General features: G+C 42.2%; 1 protein-coding gene across 1 annotated transcript; it reads left to right on the forward strand.

Moving 5' to 3' along the window:
- The first annotated feature begins 208 nt into the window (after positions 1-208).
- Positions 209-27,393, forward strand: LOC147709523 (fucolectin-like). Its single transcript, XM_086928067.1, has 3 exons — positions 209-278; positions 5,390-5,687; positions 27,080-27,393. Exons 1-3 carry the CDS (start codon positions 209-211, stop codon positions 27,249-27,251), a joined length of 540 nt encoding a protein of 179 aa, XP_086784193.1. The 3' UTR covers positions 27,252-27,393.
- Positions 27,394-27,884: the final 491 nt, after the last annotated feature.

A 27,884-nucleotide genomic window follows, 5' to 3' on the forward strand; every position in this document is an offset into this window, starting at 1 on the left:
AGTTTCACAGATAACAAATATCTGTGCTTCACCATTAGCACCGGATTATTACTATTACAGATAGGTTGCCAAGAATATAAGTGTATTCAAATGATGCAGAAATGTAAATATTGTAGCATCGTCTGCTGAACCAGAAGGATCTCTCTTGATAATATACCTTATAAAATAAAAACATTTTTTTACAATGATTTTGTTTTTCTGTTGCAGGATGAAAGGCATATTTGTAGCAGCTCTTGTCCATGCTGTGTGTTTCATCAGCGCTGCTACTGGAAGCACATGTAAGGCTTCAATGAACTTGACATTTTGTGTAAACACTTCAGTGTGTGGCCTTATTTTGCTTTCAACATTAACAATTGGAAATGTAGTGATTATGTATAAATGTGGTATTTCTATAGCACATCCCTAGCCAAAGACAGGGACTGGTTTGTGGAGGTTAATGCATGGTGATGTAGTGTTCTGTAAAATTGTGTGTCTTCAAACCTGAATATGGGCAGGCCCGATGGATACGGGGATGTTGTATCAGATGACAAGGGCCTTCTGCCTTTTTTCATTTTTGCACTTAGTCTGCAGTCTAATACTGCCCTTGCTGTGGGGAGAATGAAATAAATATTGATACAAAAATATATTTTTACCTAAATGAATATATTTTTACTTTTAAGTAATGTTTATTGTTAATTATTAGTATTTAAGTGGTGAATAATTTTGTAAATTGAATAATACATTGCTGTTTTAAATATTTTGGTGTGTTTTGTGATTTTTTTTGTACATTGTATTTTTCTACACTTGAATTCATAATTTATATTTTAGTAGCGGTTATTTGATTTGTATGGGAATAAAGCAGGAGGTAATTTACCTTTTAAAATTAAGTATTTACCTGGCAATTAATTATTTATAGTTTCAATTGATAATTTGTTATGTAATATATTTGTTGTATACTATTTAATTGCTGATTTACTGATATTTGTATTTAATTCTAAGGGACTTATTCCGATGTCAGTGGGCCCGCCACGGAAAGGCTGTTGGTAGCGGGCCCACCGACATCTACAGAAGTGATCTGACCGCTGGATTATGATCTCACGATCGGACCAATACGCACACTTAATACAACCCTCTTCTACACCTTGGGAACCTGCCTACTGGTATTGTTTTCCATACCTTGGACAAGGAAGGTGGGCACTACATTCCTAGATGTGGCCCTGGATTTATCTAAGAAATGTATAGCACTGATGTGGAAATCTGGGGTGGGACCAGTGGCTTTAACTTGGTGAAGGATGTCACGATTTAGAGCTAGAGCGGAAGAGAGAGCCCTGATTAGGGATGATGTGATAGGGTGCGACACCGCCCAATTGTGGCATTGTGGTTGGAAGTGCTAGAGTCCTGGGAACACCCAGTAGAGGATTCTGGCTAAGATACAGAGAGACACACTGGGGATACAGATGAGGAAGATGACACACAATTGAAGTGTTGAGGAAAATGTGCCTCATTCTATGGTTGCAAAACTGTGGGACACAGGAGGTTGTGCCCCCTCCACCTCACATACCCCCACTGTTCAGTTATTCTTAGGTAACGTAACAGTAGTGTCTCCTTCCCTCCCCTCCTGAGCTCCCCAGTGACCTCATACTTTCACTTTTTGGAGCACCCTGATATATCCACATCAGATTGGTGGGCTGACCCCTTAGACAGTTTGGTTTGCCTTTTTTTGTGTTTCATGAATTTAAATGTATTGGCCTCTGCAAATTCCCTTGATGATACCTTTGAATGTCAGCATGAGTAAACATAGGACCTGGAGCAGAGAGTCAAAACATCGCTGGATCCAACCGATAGACAAGGTTGGCTAAATCATATGAAAGCAGATAAAGGGAAGAATGTCAGGAGAAGTGTTATATGATCCCCCGAAAATCAGAACTTATGACACTGAGTGAAGATTGTCACATTATTACTTATTTTTCTTCGTATGCACAAGAGAATCCTGACCATCATACCTGCATAGGTACCAAATGTTTGAACCTTCCTGTACATGCCGCCAATATGCCCAGAGTGCCAAATTGTTTTCAAATACAGAGGTTTTGAAAATAACTTCTTCATTCACTGTCATTATGCGTGAGACATAAAGGACAATAGTTTCTCATTCATCATTTTCCTCAGTACCTGAGCAGATCATAGCTCAACGGATGTTGGAAAATACAGACACAGTAACAGGTAAGTCATCTGTATAGCTTTTGGTGGGTGCAAAAGAAGATTCTTCATTCAAGTTCACCCATGGGGAAGTGCAACAGAATTATAAAGTCTAAGAACATTCAGTTCCTCCTCAGTGTAGTGTGGCTGGTCATAACCAGCCCAACCACCTCCACAAGTATATACATTTCTTAGATCAATTTGCAAATGTTAATGTACTCTCCAAATGCTGTGATTATATGTGCCTCAGCATATGTGCTAACCCTAAATGATATTTAGACATGTTACCATACCTTAATACTTTGCTCATACACTGGAAGCAATGTATTCTCAGTTGACATTCAACGTTTGCTCATGGCATGAAATGTGACCATATCCAGGAGCCATAGTGTCCTCTTCTTCCAATAGGAGTGCCAGCAAGAACAGATGCTTCAGGTTCAGCACTTCTGTAAGTGGCCAGAGGAGCATTAGCTCTTCCTTTGTTGCTACTCAAATTTCCAACAGTCACTTGGCATATGGTACCCTTCATTGTACAAGGTACAGAGAATCCAAGACAATGCCTCCATAGTGCAGTGACCTTGCTCATGGCTATATCTATGGTATAAAAAATGTGATGGGAAGGATGCTTGAATTAATCTCAGTCACTGGTAAGTACTCGGACCCCATCCAAGTCCATCTTTTTGTGCCCACAATGACACCTCTGATTTGCCCCAGCAATATGCAAATCAGTCTTGATCCTGATCCAGTAGGAGCAGTCCACCTCGAGCTACCAAGCCTGGTCCTCTCTGAACCAAAAGCAAAATAAGACAGGTTCCACCCTCACTGGAGCTCGTCAGTTGGGTGCAGCTTGGTTCCAGTGGCAAAGTAGCACGTGGCCTGCATCTAGGCATGGACTTGAACGTTGTAATAATAGAGTGGATGAGAAACGTAATCATGCGTTACTAGGAACTTACTCCGCACTTTGCTTTCAAAGTGAAAACAATTATTTCTCAGATTCACCACAGATGAAATCTGTAATAGCCAGTTGTCTAGAGATATCTTCATTGCATATTTCCAGTTTTCAAGAAGTATGGGGTTGGGTCTCATCAAAGGGTTTACTAGCCATCTTTTAAAAAAATGGTTTATATCTTTTGTAGCTGAGAACATTTAGGATGGTGATGTGCTTATTTTGTGGAGGGAGTGAAGGGAAAGCCAATCAATTTGGTGTATGGATCAATCAATTAGATCCACATTTTCAATTCATGCATTACATGCTCAGACAAGAGATTTCCTTGTCCGACCTTCCCGCCAAAGGAAAGAAAGACCAACTGATTAATGTAATGTATGTTAAACCAAAAGACTAGAACTTACAACTCTTTTTTGATAGCTATCAGGATTTAAATTAACGCTACTTGTAAGTAGGTGTTGAAAAGGAGAAATGCTTTATTTCTCCTAAATTTTGCCACTTTGCATGTTTGCTGCACTGTACAGCATACATCCACAGTGGGAAAAGTTTCACATTTATTCAATGCACAGTGTTTTGTTCTTGAAGGGTATTCTTCATATACAAAACCTATGCTAGACTCAAGTGAACACCTTTGCATTATGATGCAAACATGTGTGCTTGGTGCTTAGCAGCAAAAGTCTATGCAAGCACTAAGGGAGAGCAGGATAGTGCTATATCTCTTTGGACATGGTGCTTTCATGCTCGCTCCCTGTGACCTGTTGACCAAACGTTTGTAAATCCGGGCCTACGTTTCCTGCTCCGGTCAACATTCACTACTTTAGTAACAATACTAGACGCCCCCCCCCTCCTAGGAGGTTGATAGCTCCCTCATATGCAGCAGTGCAGACAGAAGAACCAAACTATTACATCTGCTAAAATAACATGGTCTGCAGAATTAGGCCCACCCCTTACTGACGACCTTAGGAAATAATGCTGTGCCCAAACAGCTGCTCTCTCTCCTAGGCATAGACACAGACTAATACATGTTACATTTTTACAGAGTATCATACCCCAGGAGCCACTTCAGGTTAGGACTAAGAGACAACTCAAATTGTGCAAGACGTGGGGCCCCAGATTCAAAGTTCCCTTCAGCTAGCATGACAGTGCCCGAAGGTTGATGAATTCTGGCACAAAACAGTACCAGAGGTAGTTGCCATGACAGATCTCTTTGTTACTGTGACTCTGTTGACAGCTCCACTAGGGCATGTACAAGAGATCCTAGTGGAATCAATCAAATTCACCGGCATGATGTTGCTGTAGGCAAAGAAAGGGGTTGATATCCACTGGTGCCGGAGACCCCCTCCGAGGACTAAAGCTTCGCTATGTGATGAGACCTGTTGCAATGAACAATCAGATGCTTAATGGTAGATGATGCACCGTAATCTAGACCCGAAGACATCTGGGGTTCACTGAGAGCATATCTCCTTCAATAACCAGCAGAGGAGCCGCCTGCTGCAGGAGAAACAGTCTCAATGGACAATGATCTATGAATGTAATATTATTTAGGGTTGCCTAATGTCTATAGGCTTGATTAAATACTGTGCAATAACAATCTATAATGTCACATGTTACATTTTTGGGTAAATCGGGAATATACATATTGTATGAGCTATGGATTCATTCAGCATCTTATCCTTCAATTGGTGTGTTTATGTTGGTCTTATCCAAAACCATTTACTCTGTAGCTGGTTACAAAAGGCATAGATAATAAATAATAATAAAAATGCGGTGGTGCTGCACACATTGTGGCATATGCTACTTCTGCAGCCGCCCCAGATTGAACTTAGTTCTGGGCCTGCTCAGCTTATTCGAGGACCTTTAATCAAACATCATTTGCTCTGGGAGTACATGTCAAAAATGTTGTTGCTTCCTAGCATCCCAAACCCATCTTTAAAGTAGGCCTTCACACTTGTCCCACATTACTTATGGGTATGGGCCCTTGAAGTGAGCTTCTGCACAGGTCTTGTGGGAGCTTGACCTAACTATAGGCGTCTTAGGTCTCACTCTTGACATAGTATGCAGGTGGGTTGATTGCAAATCTATTTATATTGTAAAAGTATTAACTACGTTAGCCTGCAAACAGCCCAAAACATCTTTCCTATTACAGACTGTTTTCTCCACTCACAAATTCACAGTGTGACAGAAGAAATTGTGGGCATGAATATTTTTTGAAAACATGGTATATGCTGCTCCTGATTATAATGTCACTTAACATTTACTCTTTTTTAGTGGAAAATGTCGCCTTAGGTGGTCGCGCTACCATGTCAAGTCAGCTCCCTGACACAAACATTGGTCACCTTGGACAAGCCATCAACGCCATTGATGGGAACCTGAATTCAAACTACTATCAAGCATCCTGCAGTCATACAGATCGTGAGCAGTCCCCTTGGTGGAGAGTTGATTTATTATCATCGTATAAAATTGAGTATGTGACCATCACTAATACAAACACTGCTCCAGAAAGGATGATTGGCGCTGAACTCCTCATTGGCGACTCCCTGGCAAATAATGGGAATTCTAATCCCAGGTAAAGTATATATGTCAGCTATACCTTTCCTTAAAACTTGCTACATTTTGAAGTATCAGAATATGTATGACTGCCGTATCTGGTGATATAGTAGACTGCTGAACACAGTGAACTTTTGAATAAATGCTGGATATTGTTGAAAGCAGAGAATATGAACTATCTGCCCTCTAAATTTACCAATAAAAATGATTCCAATAAAAGAAACACCGAAACCACCACGTTCAAAGCTTCCTCTAAGAGCTTCACACAGCAGAATCATCCTCCTAGTCCACCCCCAAGACGATCTCCAACAAAAACCCCAAAACTACCACAGCTGTCTCCTACACGTATACTAGACTGGGAACCGTGCAGCCAAGTGTTCTTGATACTCTAAGCAACTGTGAGAAATTTGCTTTCTGGTCTTGTTTAACTGCATAGGTTTGAGTGGAATTTCTACTATGTGCTCTTACAATAAGCCCCCTTCAACAAATATGGACTTCATGCACAGAGGTTACAAACTTAATGCCATGTGCTCTTGTCTTAGGCCTTGCTTCCTAATTCACTTATCATAGTCCTAGAGATGTTTCAAAGTGGGTCCAAGGAGCTGCCCACGCCTTGTAAAAAGCAATGAGAAATACATTAACAATAGAAATAGCTTCAGATCAGTTTAATTGGTTTGCTTTATGGTACCTCCCTGAAAGATGAGCTTGACATTTCAGTTGAACATATTCATCTTTTATAAACAATAGGTGTTGATTTTTGACCAATAGAAGAGTTGACTATAATATCGCATATCCTGTAATTGTCCCCAATACATATATGAACTACGACTGTTCTATTTAGAAGGAAGCAGCCCAGACGAGGAGTTTGAGCTGGCATTTATGCACAGATACCTGATATAGCCCAGTGCAGGCATTATCACCATTTACACCATAAGTCTTAGGGCACCCAACTTTCACTGCAAGTGTGAAAAAATGCCCCTTCTTGCATGACCACTCCCATTTTTGTTGGATTTTAGACTCTGCACACTGGGAAGTGCCCAGTGTATGTGCTCTGACCCATAACAGATGTGGACATTTGCTAACCATTGACTGGCTTATTTAACTTACTTAAATGGCCTTGGTATATGGTGCATAAGAGAGGGTGCATGGTTATTAAAAGTGGCAAATGTAGAAAATGTATGTTACCATGTCCCGAGAGAAACAAAGCCCTAAAGCTATTTTCACTGTGTCAGACCTAGCTGTCCTATGTAGAAAACCAGAGTGCAGATTAAAATACTAATACTGTATCTCGCCAATGGGACCAGCTAGAACAAAATAAAACCATTAGTTTTAATAGCTGTTAAAAATCTAATTCAATGGTGAAGATTGATGTTTGCTTAATAGTACAAAAAATCATTTTTCGAAATTTTAGAAAGTTATCTTTTACCTGCCTGATATTTTGGAAGGCTAATTAGTATTAGCTTTCACCGACTCCCTGCCTATTCTCAGCCCGAAAAGAGGTGTGAAAATGGTGTGAAATTCCACCCAGAAGAACAATAAGCTGACCTGAATGGGCAGAGATGACTCCTATAAGCTCAATAGAATGTGCAGGGTGTTGGCCTTGCCCTTCCTGTTGACACCAAAATGTCAGCTCTTGGATGACAGCTCTGTCTGAAGAACATGTAAAAGTTGTGCACCCTTCAAGGAGAGCAAGAATGATGCCAGAACAATTCTTGTGTATACCCTGCCTGGTTGCTAAAGGACCATGTTTTGTCCTACTAGACATCAGCCTCTGGGTTTGTTGTGGGGACAGTGCCTGCTTCAAACTAAATCTTAGAGTTATCTGTGGAAGGACACTAGGATTACCATAGTACACTCCCTATTCGAACCTGCAGCCGCAGAGCCCTTTTTTTGTGTGGCCGAAGACCTTCTCTATTTTGGATTTACCCTTACACATTGATTTTTGGGTCTGTCTGCAGTACAGAAAACAGGATCCACTGCAAACGTATTTCAGCCAGTACTAAGAACCTTTACTCCATGGTCAGAGATAAACTATGACTGTTTAAGGGAGTCCCCAACTCTCCTACGCACATCAAAATTGGACCCTCACTCGGCCTTCCTTAAAACACTGATAGACTTGCACAAGCATACAAGGCAGACTGAACTTGCTGCACTTGGCATTTATGACCTGAGAAGATCCGACCTCCTCCCACTAGAAATCCAAGGACAGAAACATCTCCCAGTATCATATGGCTTATCCCCTGGGTAACTCTATTAACATGCTAACGCTGTAGTGCACATCCCTATGAAGAATCCCAGCAGACCAGTGACAACTGGAGCTGAACTGAACTTTGCAGGTGCCCCCTGCCTTACACTGTGAGAGTCTCTAGGACTTGTGGTCCTGGGGTCCTTGGAAGTGTGGCCCTGTCATTGTTTGAGAACATAATGGAACTTTGGGAACTTTTTCAAAACTTTTATTCCAGAGCTCCATAACTTCATATGGTTTATCCACTGGGTGACTCCATTAACATGCTAAAGCTGTAGTGTACATTCCTATGAAGAATCCCAGCAGACCAGTGACAACTGGAGCTGGACTGAACTTTGCAAGTGCCCCCTGCCTTACACTGTGAGATTCTCTAGGACTTGAGGTCCTGGAGTCCTTGGAAGTGTGGCACTGTCATTGTTGGAGCACATAATGGAACTTTGGGAACTTTTTCAAAACCTTTATTCCAGAGCTCCATAACTTCACAGTAGTATCTGACCGGCAGTTCTATGGCAGATTTTAGCTCCATAACTTCAAGACAGTATCCGACCGTCAGTTCTATGGCAGATTTCAGGTTTGTCTTGCATTGAGAAGAGTTTCTGCTCAGAAAATGACAAAGACCCTCTTCAGATTTTTTTAGCTTTCTTATTTCCAGGCCCTAGCGGTGCAAATCTATTTAGCGTATCCTACACAGGATTGATTGTGGTTGGCCTATAACTGCAACTACGAACCGATCTATGGTAACCATTGGCTACCATTGTGGTTTTTTGCTTTTTGGCACTGTTTTCAATTAAATATTTACACATTTATTTCTCTGTTTCCCCTTATTGGATTTTCGTTAATTTGGTGTCACTTTGCTTGTTACATTTTTTCTTTCTTGCAATAATTTGGAGTGGGATTTCTATTACATTTTGTTGTAGACTTTTCAACTTATTTGGTACTTCCAAATGCTTAAAGCATTTTCCTTATGGTAAGCCTGTTTGCACCGTACCACAGGCAGAGCTCAGGTTGAAATTATTGAAACAACTGATTGGACTTAATAGGATAGTGACTTTATACTAGTGATTGAAGACAATCCACAACAAGTAATAAACTACTTTCTCAAAGCAGAACTTTCAGTCGGTACTGTTTTTTTCCTTATAGTTTTCCTTATTGAGGTTTTAAAATGTTCTCATTAACAAAACACATCACAAATGCAAATAACACATCAGCAAATTATGTTTACTTTGCTGTCAGATTATGAGGTCAGATTATGAGGTCACATTCAGATATTGACAGACAGAATCTAGGTTCCTGAGGCGGAAGCCGGGAACGTTGTAACTAGCGAATTTAAAATTCACAACTTTGCATTTTTAATTTGACTTTGGGCACTTACTTACCCACTCTAATATCTGCACGCACGCCTGCTTCTTCATTTTGGCCAACAGCAGCCGATTAAGCTCGGCATCAGACCACTTCATTTTGGATGCCATCTTGGGGGAGTCAGAGGGGAGCAGATTACTTGCTCGACCCTCCCACCCTCACCAGCATAAAAGCCGCATTTCCCAGGCGCTCGCGGTATTGACAGATAGAATCTAGGTTTCTGAGGCAGAAGCCGGGAACGTTGTAACTAGCGAACTAGCGATTTTAAAATTCACAACTTTGCATTTTTAATTTGACTTTGGGCACTTACTTACCCACTCTAATATCTGCACGCACGCCTGCTTCTTCATTTTGGCCAACAGCAGCTGATTAAGCTCGGCCTCAGACCTCTTCATTTTGGACGCCATCTTGGGTGAGTCAGAGGAGAGCAGATTACTTGCTCGACCCTCCCACCTTCACCAGCATAAAATGACTCCCCCATCCAGTTCGCGCAGCAGGCGCGCCGAAGACTCGCCAAAGGCGGGCATGTCTGCGCCGGTCTGCCCCAGTTCCAGGCCTAGGGCCACCCCCCCCTGGTCCCCTTACTACATGCCTTTTATCCCCCCGATTACAGTACAAAGCTTCCTATCTCAAAACGCTTAATACCTTTATCAATCCCTGTATTCCCACAGACCTATGTCTTTTAAATAACTCTCCCTATACCTGCCCCCATTGCTCTTTCCAAACTTTGGATAATTTCTATTCACAGGGTTCCACTAAATCTACACATATGAAGTCTATTAAAACCATTAAAGTGGCACTTCTAAATGTACGATCTCTCCCCAAACACAGGTATGAAATAGCCGACTTCATTGATAACTGGGATCTAGATATTTTATTTCTAACTGAAAACTGGGGTGACCAAGCCTCCGACCCTGATTTTACCACGGCTACGCCGGAGGGTTTCGCAAATATCATACATGATAGACCTTTAAGAAAAGGCGGTGGAATAGCGATAATATATCGCAACACCTTTGTTATACGAACAGAGCCAATAATTATTAACACAACTTCACATTTTTCACCCCATACTCTAGTTCCTTTCGAGGGTTCCTGCTTTACCGTCTACCGGGTTCTCGCTCAACATTTCTATCCTCTCTAAGTCATTTCCTTGAGCCTGTAGCAGGTGAAAATAACTTCACCATTTTAGGTGACTTTAATTCTCACCTTAATCTCTGTGACGATCCTGATACCATCCCTCTTTGCACTGAAATGGATGCAGTAAGATTAAATCAACTTATCCATTCTCCTACGCATATAGCAGGACATACATTAGATGGAATTTTTTCCAATCTCTCTCTATATAGAAAATACTGCCCCTCACATGGACCGATCACTCAGCTATATGTTTTAACATTTTCCCTTCTACGTCCCCCCCACTCCAAATCCTATAATACTAATACTTTCAAATCATGGAAAAGTATCAATATTGACGACTTCAAGAATAAATTACACGCTATGCAGGATATTAACAATTCTAATCCTGAAACTGTAGCCATCAGCTCTACTAATTGCCTTCAAAGCCTAGTTGACACCACGGTTCCTATTAAAAAAAGATCTACTAATAGAAAATCTAACTCTGCCCCATGGTCCACTGAGTGTCTTAGGCTAGAAAAACAAAATTGCAGACGACAAGAATGTAAATGCCGTCAAAAGTATGACCATCTTGAAAAGATCTGTTCTAGAGAGCAATTAACTAAATACAAACACATGATCATCACTCAGAAAAGTTTATTCTTTAACAACCAAATAGAGACTCAATTAAACAACTTTATCAGGTTGTATCACATTTCACAGGTCAGGACAAATCTACTTCTATAGAGGCCTCTCAATCCATGTGTGATGCCTTGTCAACTTACTCTCAAGACAACGTTTGTGACATATATTCAATATTCAATAACTTTAACCATGACACCACTATCTACTATTCCACCTCTGACCCCACTCTTACTAATGTACCCACTTTTTCTTTTGACCAAGTCTCACCAGAACTGGTTCATAAACTCATGATGACCATTAACTCTGGCTCTTTCAATGATCCTTGTCCTCCCTCAGTACTTAAACTGGCTCCTGTTATTCTAGCCCAAACACTCTCTTACATCTCTAATACCATGTTCACCTCAGGTATTTATCCTTCCATATGGAAAAGAACAGTAATAAAACCTTTACTTAAAAAATCCATGCTAGATCCCTCTAAGGTAACGAACTACAGGCCAATAGCATGTCTCCCCTTTCCTTCCAAAATCATAGAAAAAACCATGAACAGTCAGATCTCTGAATTCATCAACAATAACAACTGTCTTGACGATTCGCAGTTTGGATTCAGAAAGGGTCATGGCACGGAGACGGCATTAATAAAAGCGGCCGACGAGATCAGAATGATCTTAGATAAAGGAGGTGCAGCGGTACTTATAATGCTCGATCTTTTCGCAGCCTTTGACACGGTCGATCATTCCATCCTGATCGACCGTGTCAAAAAATCCGGAGTATCTGGGACCGTCATTTCCCTTCTTTCCTCATTTCTAGCTAACCGGGAACAATCGGTGACCATGGGCGGATACTCCTCCTGCTCCTTTTCTCTCCCCTGTGGTGTCCCCCAGGGATCCTCGCTGAGTCCAACACCTTTTAACATTTATGTGGTGGACTTAGCAAGGATCATTAAAGCTCATCACCTAGCAGTTACATATTATGCTGACGATACGCAGCTTGTCCTGGCTATTAATAACAACGGTCTGGAAGTAGCTAATAACTTCCAACGAGGAATGCTTGCCATTAGTAACTGGATGAGTAAAAATTGTTTAAAGCTCAATTCAGACAAAACCGAAGTCATGGTATTTGGTAAGCTCACCCCTAGTTGGTCCCCTACCTGGTGGCCTCAAGAACTTGGACCTTCTCCCGTCCCTTTCACCAAGGTCAGGAACCTAGGAGTGATCTTTGATAATAAACTCTCCTAGGCACATCAAGCAAACTCCATAGTCTCGGCTTCATTCTTCACGTTAAAAATGATTAAAAAACTACAACCTTACCTTCCTGTAAATACTACCAATACCTTGATTTCTACATTACTCATGTCTCGAGTTGATTATTGCAATGCGCTCTTGCTTAATGAACAGGTGTTAAACAAACTCTAGTTAATACAGACTTGCCACCGGATCACCTGAGTTTAAACCCATTTCAAATATCATCCGAAAACTTCACTGGTTACCTGTGAGGCAAAGAATTCAATTTAAGGCTCTGTGCATAGCCTTCAAATCCATCCATGAAAAAGGCCCAATTTTCTTAAAACACGCCCTCTGTCCATATAGACCATGTCGCTCTCTCAGGTCCGCAAAGGCAAATCTCCTGGAGATAGCTAAAACAAGAAAAACACATGGGGAGACAGATCCTTCTCAATTGCAACGGCCAAACTATGGAATGCCCTTCCCAATCAAATTAAGAAATTAAGAGCACTCCCACATTAACTCTCTTCAGGAAACAGTTAAAAACCTGGTTATTTAACCAATAGTTTAAGCTAATTCATCTACAACCCTAGTTCTATTTTTTTGATCTTCTGTCTAGCGCCAAGACACCCCCGGGTAATCGCGCGCTCAAAAAGTTGTATAAAATAAAAATAAATAAAGATACATGGTTTAGTGTGATTGTGTATGCATGTCATGCGACCCATTGCTGATGTGACTTTAAGCAGGTGTAAAGTTTTGTCATGGGTCCATTATTTTTTCCTTCTGCATAATACTTCTCCCATTTGTTTTATTTTTGTTGTTGTTTTGGGAATTGCCCCAATCTTTGTATATGCGGATCTTGAAGATACAGTATCAGTCAGGCTACATTTCGATACTGTGACATTTGGGGATGTTCGGCATCTCCAGGTCTGAGTGATGTCTTTTTTACCCAATGTTAAAAAAAGTCTCACAAATGTCTTCTCTGCATTTGTAAATCCTCATCGTCAAAAAGTTTAGCTGAGACAATAAGCGACTTTGGTCCACTGGTCGCCGCAGAATAGACCAGGATTTGCAGAAAATGTCTGACATAAAGGGATCCAAAGCCAAACAAGTCTAGACTCTGTGTATAAAGTTTTATATTGCTGATGGACAACGTAAGGATTCTGGACCTGGTACTTTGCGACAGTGTTATAGTCTCTCACCGTAAGGTATAGCCTATGGAGGTATTTAAAGAGTATGAGACGAAGCCAATTTGTGATTGCCGTTTCACATAGGGCCATGAGCGCAAATATTCATTCCTCATCTTGTAAATGACCTTTGTCTGTTTCCTTTGCCAACCTCAATTTCCTGAAATTCACAGGTAAGTTAATCCCTCAGAATATGTAAAGGTGAGACACATGTATAGTTATAGTTTTGATATAAATAACTGACTAACCATATGTGTGTCCTCTATAATGATTCAAAACTTTAAACGTTGTCTGGTGTAAGCTTGATTTGACTTGGTTTTTGCTATTTCGGGTCATTGCCTGTTTGGATTCTCGCATATGGCCCCCATATCTCACAATGAGCGTGTTTATAAGAAATTAACATTCACACTGTTCAGTCATATAACATTTGATCTGACAAATACTGCATGAGCTTGGAATTACTTAAGTCAGCTCCTAAAAATTGGGCACACATAGAACCTGCTTTATGACATGCAGTCTGACTTTTCAATATCACAACGATACAATATCAGTACTGAAAGCATCTGTTGTAAAGTTCCCGCTTATAACTTGAACTACATAGGTTGGAAATAACATAATAAGGTCACCCCACCTCAAATCCCCCCTCATCCCTTGACCCACCCAACCCCTCAAAAGAAAAGACAAACAACCTCCCTGTTGAAACATTAAGTTTAAAGACCAAAATTGTGTGGGGTCCAAACAAGGAGAGAATGAAGAAAATTGGGTGAAGCTAGTCACTGTGTGTCAATAGCCTCTCCACTTGCTATCCTCGAACAAAGACATTTAGTCTGTATTGTTAACTTTCTTTTTCACCTCCAGAGTATCCAATTTAGTTGAGCTTCTCCAAAATCGTCACTGGGTCTGAGGAATCCCTTGCAGTAGCACACCACATGGGCTCACAAGCTGTCAAAGAGATGATGTTGAATGGCTTAACTGTAGAGTATTCAGACTTGAGCAGTCTGATGTATCTTTACACCGACGTTAGCAAGGGCTGCCTCAGCCCCTTGAAGATCTGGGTTCTGAACGATCCAGATAAGAAACACAATGAAGGAAGAATTCAGGTTTTAGAAATGTGCCTATTAAGAAAGGGCACGATGGGAAGGGACTCCAGGAATAAAGCATGAAGGAACTATGGGGCTAATTTTCAAGCCCCCTGGGCCGCCGGTGCGTCACTTTTTCCCATAATAAAAGTGATGCTCTGGTGGGGCAAGGGGCTTGTAAATAAGCTCTTATGTCTGGAGATTGTGTAGAAAATACAACAATTTAACAAGTGGACAAACAATAGATCCCGAATAGTACCATAGGCTCAATTATGAAGGACCCATGCTTGTAAGAAATGTGAGTTTTATTTGAGGGTGTGACTGCTCACCTCAAGTAATAATAACAATCCTTGTCAGTGTGAACCACTGAAGTCACTAAATAAACCTGAGCTCCAGCTCCTGGTAGCTGTGGCTAAGAGCAGACAGGCTTAACTTGAAGGCAATGTGTAAAGTATTTATGCAGGACCAAAACAAAAGTATGGACAAAATGCAACACAAGAAAAATCCAAAACCAATTTAGAAAAATGGAGATTTTAGTAAATAAAATAACACAAATGAAATCAGGGATATACATTTTTAAAATGTAAATTAAAAATAGAGACCAAAAGTACTGAGCGCCAACTAGGGTCATCTGGTTGCATTTGACTGGTACCTAGGCACAATTTAAAGCCGACCACAATGGAGCACAGGCAGGATACAGAAACCAGATTTGACCTGGTTAAGTTTTACCTTCTGACTTAGGGACTGATTTAATATTTGGCAGTTGAGCCATACATCCCCAGGGCAATAGATTAAATCAGCCTACTGCCCTGGCAGAGGACCCAAATGCCAAATTTTGAAATCAGGCCAGCAAACATTTCAAACATTGACAGGAACCACCATCAAAGTGGATTGTAACATGACTGAGCAGTACGACAAAGTAAATTTTTTTTATTTTCAAAAGAAAACTCCCAGAGCGAGATATTGTTTTTGAAAACTAAAAAACAATACCCCCCTCGCCGTGGGATGTTTTTTTCATGGTGAGTGGATCATTGAGCATTTTTCACTGACGTTTACCACCAGATTTTCCTGGCAGTGACTGACATAGAAAAACGGTTATATGTCCCCCTAGCTACTTAGGTGAGGGGACATATTGTTATGTTCCCAGGTTAGGCCTATGTAGTGATGCTGCTAATTTCTTACACTGTCCTATTTTTCACTATAACATTTTTGCTGTGAACTTTTGCACATATTTGCTTGCAAGACAATGTTGGATTAGTTTCTCTGAAACAACTTAGTTTACACATCCAGCTTCACACAACATTATCATGATGCCTCGAACATTATGTACAAGGCCTCTGTGCACACTATATGCAAATGGTGTTCTATCTTCATCCACGGGGTGAAAGACCTATCTACATATCCATAACATAGCAAATCTACAATATACATCACCAGCAGTGGCGGCCGGCACAGATAAAAGTGGTGAGCGGAGCAGAGCGCAACAAGGGGGTAGCCGACAAACAACGGAATAGGTATTATTTATTTATTTAATTATACCTATTCCGTCGTCTGTTGACACCCCCCACCCCGCCCGCCCCACCGCGTTTACCTGTGCCGGTTGCTGATGCTCGCAGGGCTGCTTTTTATTATAAATAATTAATATCCTGACAGATTTACAGAGGGGGCAATTCAACTGATATCGAGGGTTCCTGCAAGCAGAGAGATAACCACGCAGCGGTCTGACATCGCTGTGAGGGGGTATCCAGTTTGTGACCAAGACGGGCTCTCACATTCTCTCCAGCCAGATAATGGGGTTGAATCATCCCTTTGGGGGATTCTTAGCACCCACACACCCTCTAGGTACACTTAGATTAGGGTTTTGCACAGTAAGAGTCATCACATATATGTGCTTCTGTCTGCTGAATATCACAGCACATGTATTCTTTGCAAGAATAACATTGTTTTTTGCACAGTAAGAGTACACCAGATTACTGCCTTGTTTATATGCCTCCATATAGACACTGTTTTAGCACCATGGTAGAACTGTATCTACTATTTACTAAGTATGGGTGAATTTTGCGGATAACGCGAAATCGCAAAACAATCCGCGAATTCGCTGATTTTCCTGCGAAATCTCGGATTTTTTTTAGATTTGCACCATACTTAACTGGAGTACTTTCTACTGGCTAATCAGTAAGTGCTACCTCGTTGGGTAAATGTATAGTGTTTTTCCTACACTGCAGGTGCGTAAAGGGCCAGATGATTTGTCCCCAGTGACCATGTGCGCCGGTAACTTTGCCACCACGCCAAAAGGCACCAAGGTCCCTTGAGTGAGCTGTACATCATAGTTGGGAAAGGGCGGGAAAAACGTTTGATACTGTTAGTGTGTTGTGCAGGGCTTTTATGCGTGTGCACATGCCTCTTGTGTAAAGGGTCAGAGAGCGAGCAGGGCAGCAGGTGAGGAGAAAGCAGTCTCCTGGCCACAGGAACTACAAGGGGATTGCGCTCGAGAAACTCATGGATGCAAAGACCTCCCTCGAGTATTACAGCTAATTTCCGACGGCAGGGATGGGGTTAAAGCACACTTGTCCAGCCTTGACCGTGCTCACTAATGTTTTGGGCTGATTAAAAACGTTACTGAATTTGAACTTCAACTCGGGTGCCTGCATAGTTATCCACGAAGATGCCACAGTTTTGTGCAATACCTCTACTCAACTGGAGTACTGGCTTAGCACCATGGTAGAACTGTATCTACTATTTACTAAGTTTGGGTGAATTTTGCGGATCACGCAAAATCGCAAAACAATCCGCGAATTCGCTGATTTTCCTGCGAAATCTCGGATTTTTTTTAGATTTGCACCATACTTAACTGGAGTACTTTCTACTGGCTAATCAGTAACTGCTACCTCGTTGTGTAAATGTATAGTGCTTTTCCTACACTGCAGCTGTGTAAAGGGCCAGATGATTTGTCCCCAGTGACCATGTGTGCCTGTAACTTTGCCACTGCGCCAAAAGGCGCCCTGGTCCCTTGAGTGAGCTGTCCATTATAGTTGGGAAAGGGTGGGAAAAACGTTTGATACTGCTAGTGTGTGGTGCGGGGCTTCTATGCGTGTGCTGATGCCTCTTGTGTAAAGGGTCAGAGAGCGAGCAGGGCAGCAGGTGAGGAGAAAGCAGCCTCCTGGCCATAGGAATTACAAGGGGATCATAAATTCATGTCCTCAGAAAAGTTCCTCACTGGCCGGGTTCTTCTAGTACTTTCGCCTGGCAAAGATTTCAATGTTTAGACAAGGTCACCTTTTCCGACCTTGGATTTCTCTAGCGGGGCTAGGCTGAAGGTTGTAGCCAATGAGGGCTCCATGAAGCCAGATACCTTCTCTTCGAGGTCCCACTGAATCAGATTTTCTGCTGTGAAAAAGCTGCAAAAACGACAGATGATGGACGGAATGCTGAACGAATCAAACATTTAACCCAGTCACATCCAGGGTTAAATCCATTGTTTTTTTGCTCGCTACATCATTATAGTTTGGACCCTGCCATGTGCAAATCTGTGTTGAACCTGCTCCTCAGGAGAACAGTCCAGATCGAACAGCCATGCCAGGTCCTCCCTGGACTGGAAACAAGCATCCTGGAAGTGCTTGAATTGGGTGGCATAACAAGCACAGGACCCAGGTCAGGGCATACCCTTCCCACTTAGTGCATCAAATGCAAAAAAGGACAGCTGATGGTCGAAATGCTGAGTAAATCAAACATTCACCCCAGTCAAAGATCTGGGTTACATCAATCTTTTTTTGCTTGCTACATCACTCCAGTTTGGACCCTGCCATATGCAAATCAGTCTCGACCCTGCTCCCTATGGAACAGTCCAACCCTAACTGTCCGGCGGGGTCCCTCCATGACTGGAAGCAAGCATCCTGGGACCAATTTTGGGGAATCACTCCTCATCATCCTGGATAGCTTGAATCTGGTGGCATAGCGAGTAAGGGACCCACGTCAGGGCATATCCTTCCCACATAGGGTGAAAAATGTAAAAAGAAAAGTTGATGGACGGAATGCTGAACAACTCATACATTCACCCCCAGTCACAGATCTTGGTTAAATCCATTGCCTTTTTTCTTGACATCTCATTCCAGTTTGGACACTGCCATAGGCAAATCAATCTTGACCCTGCTCCCTTTGGGAACAGTCCTGTCCGAACTGCCTGGCCAAGTCTTCTCTGGACTGGAAACAAGCATCCTGGGACCGGTATCAGGGTCTGAGTGGGAGAAAGCTGCATATTCTTCAGAGTGGCAATGCACTTTCGTCAGGTCCGATTGGTAGGTATTTACCCGTCTTCAAGAGGTCTTTGGAGCATAAACGTGTCTAAGTCTGAGGTTTCAAGGGTGATAGGAGAAGTACACTTTGACACCACACAATGGTCTAAGACCTTTTGGGTAGAATTTGGGTGTTAAGACTCAGTCAAGAATAGGCCACAGACAGGGTCCAAGGAAGGTCCAGTTGCCATTGGTCAGCTGGGCAGTTGCAAGAAAAGTCTCTTGTAGCTTGTTGTGTCCTGTAGCTTGAGCAGGCGGTCTGCCTTCTGACGCTCGAAATCCATCTCTTGATCATGAATACAAGAGAGAGCAGGTCCAGTTCATCAGGCTCTTCTCAAGTCCCAAATCGCAGGTTCAGTCCTCTTTAGCGTCTTCCACGTTCAAGTAGTGTTCTCAGGAGGGCCCATTGGATACCACTTTTATGTATGGTACTAGCCTTTGGGTGGAGGAGATTCCTGACTCCTCCCTAACAAATAAGGGATAAGTTCCCAAGGGGAACCCTGTCCATCCACTTTAAAGCATATACTGTGTGTCCTCTGTGCTTAAATCAAAGATAGTGAAACCCTTCTCCATTGTGCAGAGCCTGTGAGTCTACACCAGAAGTGTGGCCACAGAAATGAGCAGCCCCTACTCTGTGATCATACTACACCAGTTCTGGGAGCAGCTTTCCTGCCACTGGGATTTATGCCTGCCTGATGGGGAAAAGAGGAAGAAGCCTATCCAGGTGTCAGCTAGCATTTGCTTGTGACACATGTGATCCAGCCTTTCTGCATCCAGCCCACTGCTCATCCGGTCAGATCTTCTAATCAGAAGAGGGGGAGGTGGAAAGGATGATCCCTTCAGTTTCCAGGATACATTTTCTAATCAAAGGAGAAAGGATCACTCGTCCTGCATAACCTGATTGACCTGATGATTATGCACACACGTGATTAGACAGTGGAGAACCAAGATATACCGCTCGAAAACCACCATACCCATCACGTGCATGAGGGTCCTTTATCTGGGACTTCCCCCGTTCCTCCTGCATACCTAAGGTTGTGCAGGATGAGTGATCCTTTCTCCTTTGATTAGAAAATGCATCCTGTCAGATCGACAACAACACCTCCCCACAGCCAATGTCTTTGTATCAGCTGTAGAAGCAGTTTTCACACCTCATCAAAGGGCTATTCAGTTGCTAGGTGACAGTTAGAGCTGATGCAAATGGGCCTCCACAGGAAGACAAAAGATATCTTCCAAAAAGTATCTTGTCTTTAATAAATATTAGAATATGATCTTACCATCCAATTGGATTTTTCATGACCATTAAAAGCGTCCTTGAATTTTATTTCTAGCTGTTTCTAAACTGAAATGACCATTATTAAATGTAACAATGTAACTCAGTGTTTTCCTCTGGACAGAAATCCTTGCTACAGTGAAAATTGCTTTTGTAGCCTATTCCCTGTACGTATGTGTGTAACATAACATTTCTACATGTCCTAATTTTAAATACCAGGCACCCTGTCTTATGGACAATAATGCCTACATAGGGGTGACTTATTAATATTGTAAAGGAAGGTTTTGATCTGTCAAAAGTAGTTTTGTTATAGGTTGTATTACAGTATTTCAACTGCCACAATCAGGCTACAATGGGAACCCTGCTTACAGTGCACTAGTGACATTTAGCTTACAGGCCCTGGGTGCACTATGTACCATATACTAGGGACTTACTGGTAGTTAAATATGTCAATCAGGTGTATACCAATGTCATCACATTTGGAAGGGGGAGCATAGACACTTTACTACTGGTTAATAGGGGTTAAAGTGCACAGAGTTCTACAGCCAGCAACAACAGTTAAGGCACAAATCTTGGAATACACCACGCATAAGATTGTTATTCCCCACAATGCCAAAGCAGTGTTTCCAATCAGTTTACATTAAACGGGGTATTTTCTCATAGTGCATGTAATGAAATAGAGCTGAATGCGTCCCTCCTTCTCCCTCTCAGCAGACAGACACACTTCAGGACAATAGGCAGACTCTCAGCTTCTCTAGTAGACAATGCAGAGTTCTGGTTAAGTCCCCTCACCTTTGGGTGTTTATCAGACCACAGCCTTGATCGCAATTCAGCTCTTCGACTACTCAGCAAGCATTCCCTTCCTTAGTCATTAAGACCTTGGAATTGGAACACATTAGGTGGTTTTCTCACACTTTAATAAATATTTTCCAGAAAGGGGATTTGGATCCACTGTTTAATACTTCAGAGCCAGCTTGGGGTGGTTCTCTTTCAAATATTTTCTAGCTGCTGCTCATACACAGCCTTTGCGCATGGTGGTGGCTTTTACATCAGATGTATCTAAAACAGGGGCACAATGGAGTGAGAAATCAGTGCATTTGGCAGTCATCAGCCTTCCTGAAGCAATATATAGAGACAGACAAAAGAGAAGGCCTTGGATAGAATCTTCCTCACCTTGAACAAAGAAACAGCAGTCCCAATCATCACCTCTACTTTTAGACCTGCCAGTGGTCTTCCCCCAAGCTTTTTGCCTTTCTCCTCTATTCTGATCTCATTGTTGCTGACCTCTGGACTCTACGCACTCGACCACTGCTAACCAGTGCTAAACTGCATATGCTCACTCCTTAAAACATAGTAATATTGGCTTATCCCCAGTTAGCAAATCTGATTTCTTTTAAGTCCCTAGTAATGTGGTACCACATGTACCCAGGACGTGTAAATTAAATGCTACTAGTGGGCCTGCGGCACTGGTTGTGCCACTCACTTAAATAGACTGTTTATTCATGTCTCAGGCCTGCCATCACCACCTATGTGTGCAGTATACCTGGCATTACAATCTGGCAAAATAAACATTTTGCCAGGCCCTAACCTTCCTCTTTAATACATATAAGTTACTCCTAGGGTAGGCCCTGGATAGCCCAGAGCACAGGTTGCTATTTATTATAAAAAATAATAGAAAATATACTTTCAGTTTTTACATGTTCTGGTGGTGAAAAACTATTGGATTTGTTTTTCACTACTACAAGGCCTACCTCTCCCATATGATAATTTTGGAGTTACTTTATTACATTTTATAAGTGTAACTTCCAAATGGGAATAGGTAACCAGTTTATGTTAGGTTTCTCTGGAATCACAATTTAAAATCCTAACTTATGCTGAAGTCAGATTTTAAAGTGTAATTCAGAAAATTACACTTTTAAAAGGTTGGTATTTTATTCCCTTAGACAGTTAGTGCCTGTAGCCTATACCTGGGTTAAATGACTGTTTGTAGCTAACAGCTGAGTTATGTGGATTCCTCCTAGACATCCACACGCAGTAGGGGGCTTAGATGTGCCTGGATGAGTCATCACTGGCAGGGTCAGAAGGGGGAGCTGGGCACAGTTCCACTAACACTTTATTAGGCTGTGTGCTGCCTCCATACAAAGGGCTGCCTACCCCCTGTAGTTAGTCTAGAGCTAGGACAGGGAAGGAGGATTCCAGTGGACTTCAAAGGGAAACCTCTAGAAGCTTTTCCCCTACTTCAAATGCACACATGGGTATACATACAGGACTTCAGACACCAACTCTTCAGTACACTTCTGGACCTGTGGATACATTTCCAGGAGGAAGGACTGCTATGCTGCTGAAAAAGCTGCCACTCTGCTGGACTGCTGTTCTGAATGAGCTACTGCCCTGCTGCCCTCTTGCCTGGGGAAGAAGAACTGGACCTTCAATCTCATCTTGAATGGAGGACCCCAAAGTGGCTCCAAAGGCTAGATTGCTGTCCTCCTGACCCTCAAGGACATAAAAGGTTCCCCAAACAGCTCCTGAAATAAGCTGCAGTGTGTTCTTGGCCTCCAAGTGCTGCCATTCAGCTCCTGGACCTTTGGAATGGCTCAGCGAGCTTAAATCAAGCTTTTGGGCTCTTTGCACCTGTGAACTGGCCTGTTCGCACTGAGACTGCACTGTTTCCACTGAAGCACCACCAGACCATCTCTTCACAATGCAGCATCGACACACAATGAAAAGTTCTGGCCCACTCCTCTGTGAAGCTCCGCCTGCTCTTCATGCCTTGCTGACAACCTCCCCTAACCTTTTCCTTGCATCCAGCAGCCCTGTCCAACAGAAACGGGCCTCTTGACACAAAACTTTAGAATGTAAAACTTAAGCAGGACTTTGCTGAATGTAGTCAACCTGTGCTCCATCGCAGTTGGCCTAAACTTTTGACTTTGACACGGTACAGCAAAAGAAAATAGCAGCGGTGGTGCTCTTTTACACGTTATTGTTTTTTTAAATTCACAACTCCAGTTCTACGGATAGGAGTTTTGTCATTTTAGTCTTGTTCTATTCATTACATTTTGCTCTATTTTTGGAACCTGGTATGAGAAACTTTTGTTGCAGACTTTTCACTATTTGACTGTTGGAGGTGTTGCGGCAATAATTTACACTTTGCCTCTAAGTTGAGCCTGACTGCTTTGTGCCAAGCTACCAAGGGCATGAGCCCAGGCTAACTTGGGGTTTGCTTGTGCTTTATCCTGACAAGGATTGTGGTTGTTGCTTGACCAGGGCTCATCCCCAGTCCATCAGTAACCCAATTTCTTACACCTGCCATCCAACAAATGGCAGTGCTCAGGAGGAACTAATCAACCACCCTCTGCTAACAAGGTACTTATTGGATTTCTAAGGGAAGCCTTATTTCCATCCTTCTTCACTTCAATGTCTTCCATCTTACTGCCACCTCCAATCCCACTGTCTAGCGCAAGCTATGCTTATCCTCCATCTTGTGCCATGTTAAACTGGGTTCATCAAAAGTGAATCTCACAGGTTCCAGAACTCAGAGGCATACAACACACAGAGTCCTACTACCATATATGGGCCAAATATTTACCGAACATACAAATAATTAATGCACACCTGGAATATAAGTTCAAACTTCTGTGTGTCACATAACCATACAGCATGTAACAACAACAACAGTAGACTCATTTCTCCTTGATACCGAGAAATAGATCTGGACATACTGCTGATTCATAAAACATGTTACACTGCATTCAGTATATTGACTGCAGTCCAGTTCCCTCTTTGTAGGACACACTTGTTGCATCTCTCCAGTTCGCACAACAGATTCTGCCCTTACATTACTAGGGAAAAGTCTAGCTTCAGCACAAACGCTAGATTAGCATTGCACCAGGGCCAAAGCAAAAGTCTGGGTACTACAGGGAACACGTTTACCATGCAGGAGTCCTTCCTGCCCAAATAGGGACACTACTTTCATCAGGGCTGTACTTATTATGACAGCAACCTTCTTACCAACTACACTCACATCCCTAAAGCTTTGATGGTAGAAAGACGTGCGGAAGTGTTGAGATATAAAATGCACAAATTACGGTACAGCTTGAATACTTAAGCTTGACAGTATTCATGAACAAACATATTGGTGAGGAGTAAAAGTAAAGTTTGTTTGAATATGATTCTGAGGTTCTTTACTTTTTGCATCAGGGTGAGCAGCAAACAGCATAGGAGACCAGTCAAATGATCCCATATCATTTCATGTTATGTTAAATACAGATTAATCTTATCATTTGCAGTCTACTTATGTTCATCAAACACTCATTATTATTTTAAAATTCACTTCTACAAAAAGAGTACCACACAAGATTGGGATGAAATTGCAGTGGATCTTATCAGGAACTTGAATGCAGGAGTAACAGTTGGAATGCCATAGGACAAGGCAATACAAAAAGGAAAGAAGGCCTCATAGATACATATATGCGCTTTGAGAAAAACTCATGAAAGCAGAGATGTTTAAGTGGTAGGATGCCACCACTTTGAAATAGTATCTGAGAATAAATAGAATTACACATGGTCTTAGATCACAAATCACACCCTCTTATGATGACCTGGATGAGGATTTGGTGATACAAATAGTTATGTTAATTTCATGAATATTCTGATTGAAAAGCTGGAAAGACGAGTTTCTAAACTTTTACAAGAAATTGAGGAGGTGAACAAGAGATTACGGAACCGAATATACCAGGACCTACCAAGAAAAATTATGCAATCATGGAAGGTATTGTGCAGAAACATCAGAATATTAAACAAAGAAAGGAAAGAAAACTAAAAAGAGATGAAATTGACTATGCAAGTTGAAGGGTAGTCACATTTGTGAAATGTTTTGACTATCTAGTTAATATAGATAACCAAGCCATGAGCAGTAGAGGTTCCTCAGAGGGTAGTGGAAACACCACCTCCTCTAGTAACCTGTCCGGTAGTGACAAGGGAAAGCAGGGGAGGGGATCTCCAACCAAAATAGAGACAGTACTTCTGTTTAAATAGATGTGAAGCCTGAAGCCTGACATCAGTGCAGACGCCAGCACAGCCACAGCTGCAGCAGAGTTAGGCGTATCCTCCGGAGCTCGGGGGCCAGGTGGCCGGGAGCGTGGAACCTAGCCAGGCCAGCTATAAGCCCTCAACTCGGACAGGAGCATCATTTCAGTCTGCAGCTTTCCAGACCCCTCCCGGCCGATTGCAAGTTTGTGCTGTGTGCGCAAGTGCAAGAGTGCAGCAGCTGCAGTCAGGTGCCGCAAAGAGTGGGCCCCGGAAACCCGCGGAGGCAGCTCGGTTAGACCAAGTGCAGCATATGGTCCCCCTGAGGGACTCCACTCACGAAGGGCTGGGAAAACTTGAGGTACCGGGCGAGTACACCTGACTACAAGTAGTCAGCACCAGGAGACTTCAGCTGTCCAAACCAGAACCTCAGATCCAGCCCCAGCACCATCCAAACAAGATTCCAGGAAGTAGAGGATGTTGCAGGACCCACAGTAGCCACAACAGTAATACCAGTAAGCTGGGCTTTCTGCATTTGGGTCTCTGCCTCAGACCCTCCGTGGAACCCAGGGTTCTGGTCCCAGGTCAGAGATTAGGGACAATATTCCCCCACTTGCCTCTGTGAGGAGAAATTTAAAATGAAGAGTTAACCTAATTATTAAGTTGACTCTTCAATTCAATGTTCTCCCTTTTCAAAGTTATGTTGTTATAATATTTGTAGAGAGCATGGCTGCCCCAGCCAAGGGGCATCCCAGCACTAAGCTCAGACAGAAGATGGATGACAGGGCAGAGGAACGCCGCAACCAGTGTTTCACAGAACAGATGAGTTTTAATGGCCTTGCGGAAAGCAGCATGATTTTGAATGCTTCTGATGGTAACTGGAAAGGAGTTCCAGAGTTTGGGAGCTAAAGCTCGGAAAGAGAGTCTTCCGGGCTCTGGCTCTCTTAATCCGCGGGATGGCCGCCAAATGCTGATTGACAGAGCGCAGGAGACGAGTGGGCATATGAGGTATGAGGAGGTATGCTAGGATTTCAGGGGATTGAGCGTTAAGGATACAGTGGGCAATGCACAGTGCTTTAAAAAGAACACACCTCTCCACTGGGAGCCAATGAAGTCTATTAATGAACTCCGAAGTGTGACAGGTCCTGGGGAGCCCAACAGTAGTCGGGCAGGCGCATTCTGTATTCTTTGGAGGCGCTGTGTCTCTGTTAATCCCTAAGTACAGAGCACTAGCGTAATCCAGCCTAGATAGTATGGTGGCCTGGACGATGACCTGCTGAGTTTTAGCCTCAAAGAAGCTCAACAAACCCCATAAACACCAAAAATACCCCTTCACCCCAAAATCCAAACCCATCCTATACACTAAAATAACCCTGTGCACCCCATAACCCAAACCCACCCTGAACCCTTAAAATACCTCTGAACCCCAAAACATATACCCACACACCCCAAAACCAAAACCATATACTTACCTTAAACTTAAATGTAAAAAACATATGATTTTACCATTCATGCATTTACAACGAATTTCGTTGAGGACATAAGTAGCTGTTAGTAGCTTCTTTCCCGTAGACAGCAATTTCTGCTGTGGTTGTTATTTCATTAGTCAAGTGGAGGCATTTTATAGTAATGAAGCATTTCCTGTCATTTTTAATAACCTGTGCTATCGGTTGGGGTGATTGGTGTTCTATTAGAAAACTGAGTTTTAAATATCGTTCGGCAAAAATATTCTACCCAGAATATCAGCTACCACAATATCATGAACATAAGTATTCCGAGGTTTCATTTTATTTCCATTGTTAATTCAACATCTATTTTTCTTGATGATATATGTATCTTCAACAATCATTAATAGGCAGTTAGGAACAGTACATCTGTACTTAGGAATAACTCAGTATTTTTGTACTCTTGTATTAGTCCATATTCTGGAATCAATGTACCATTTACCTGATCCTTATCTTTTCTCGTTCTAGGTGTGCAATTGTTACTGCAATCTCTTCTGGAGAAACACTGACCTTTCAGTGCAATGGAATGGTTGGACGCTATGTGAATATATTCCTTAGAAATAAACTGGAGTTTTTGACACCCTGTGAAGTACAGGTCTTTGCACACGTGGAGGATCAATGTTGCCCAAAAACCTGCTGAATAAAGAGAATCGAAACAGCGTCGGCATGTGTACCCAGCTGATTTCTGGTGCTAAACGATCAAAGCACCAGTATACTTTACAAATAATGGTTTCTGTATAATTATTTCCATTTCAATTGAATTAAATAGATTGCAATTCTCCTAATTTTTGTATGTCTTGATTTTTAATTGTGTAAACCAAGAGTTTCTGTTTCTTCTTAAATAAATATTACTACAACTGCAAAAGGAGAATCTCTGTATGCAAGTTAGGACTTTCACACTGACAACTAATAAGACTTTCCAAGAGGGTTGGCAGCTGGATCCCTATTACATTCTCACTTCACTGAAGTGATAGCTCATACTTGGAACCCTATACTCTCATTCTACGGTAACATATTTACCAGGATTAACAGATTCAACAACATATGTAATCAATCACCTAGGAAAAAATTAATAATACAAAATAGTACTATTAGTAAGTAATACAAATATGAATTTAAAATAAATAATAAGTTCTGGCAGAAGATGCTTCACTGTCAGACCCTGTTTGCGGGCAACGGTGTACACAGGGGCTCCTAGGCCTTCAAGGCCGGCTTTAGTGCTGGCGGCGCCCGGAGCGAGAATCATTTTTGGCACCCCCATACACCATGACCG

The sequence above is a fragment of the Lissotriton vulgaris genome, chromosome 6 (assembly GCF_964263255.1).
Source record: "Lissotriton vulgaris chromosome 6, aLisVul1.2, whole genome shotgun sequence".
Classification (NCBI taxonomy): domain Eukaryota; kingdom Metazoa; phylum Chordata; class Amphibia; order Caudata; family Salamandridae; genus Lissotriton; species Lissotriton vulgaris.

Coding starts and splice junctions, on each gene's coding strand:
- LOC147709523 (XM_086928067.1), top strand. CDS start 209: ATGAAAGGCATATTTGTAGCAGCTCTTGTCCATGCTGTGTGTTTCATC. Junction 279..5,389: donor CGCTGCTACTGGAAGCACAT/GTAAGGCTTCAA, acceptor ACTCTTTTTTAG/TGGAAAATGTCGCCTTAGGT. Junction 5,688..27,079: donor AATGGGAATTCTAATCCCAG/GTAAAGTATATA, acceptor TTCTCGTTCTAG/GTGTGCAATTGTTACTGCAA.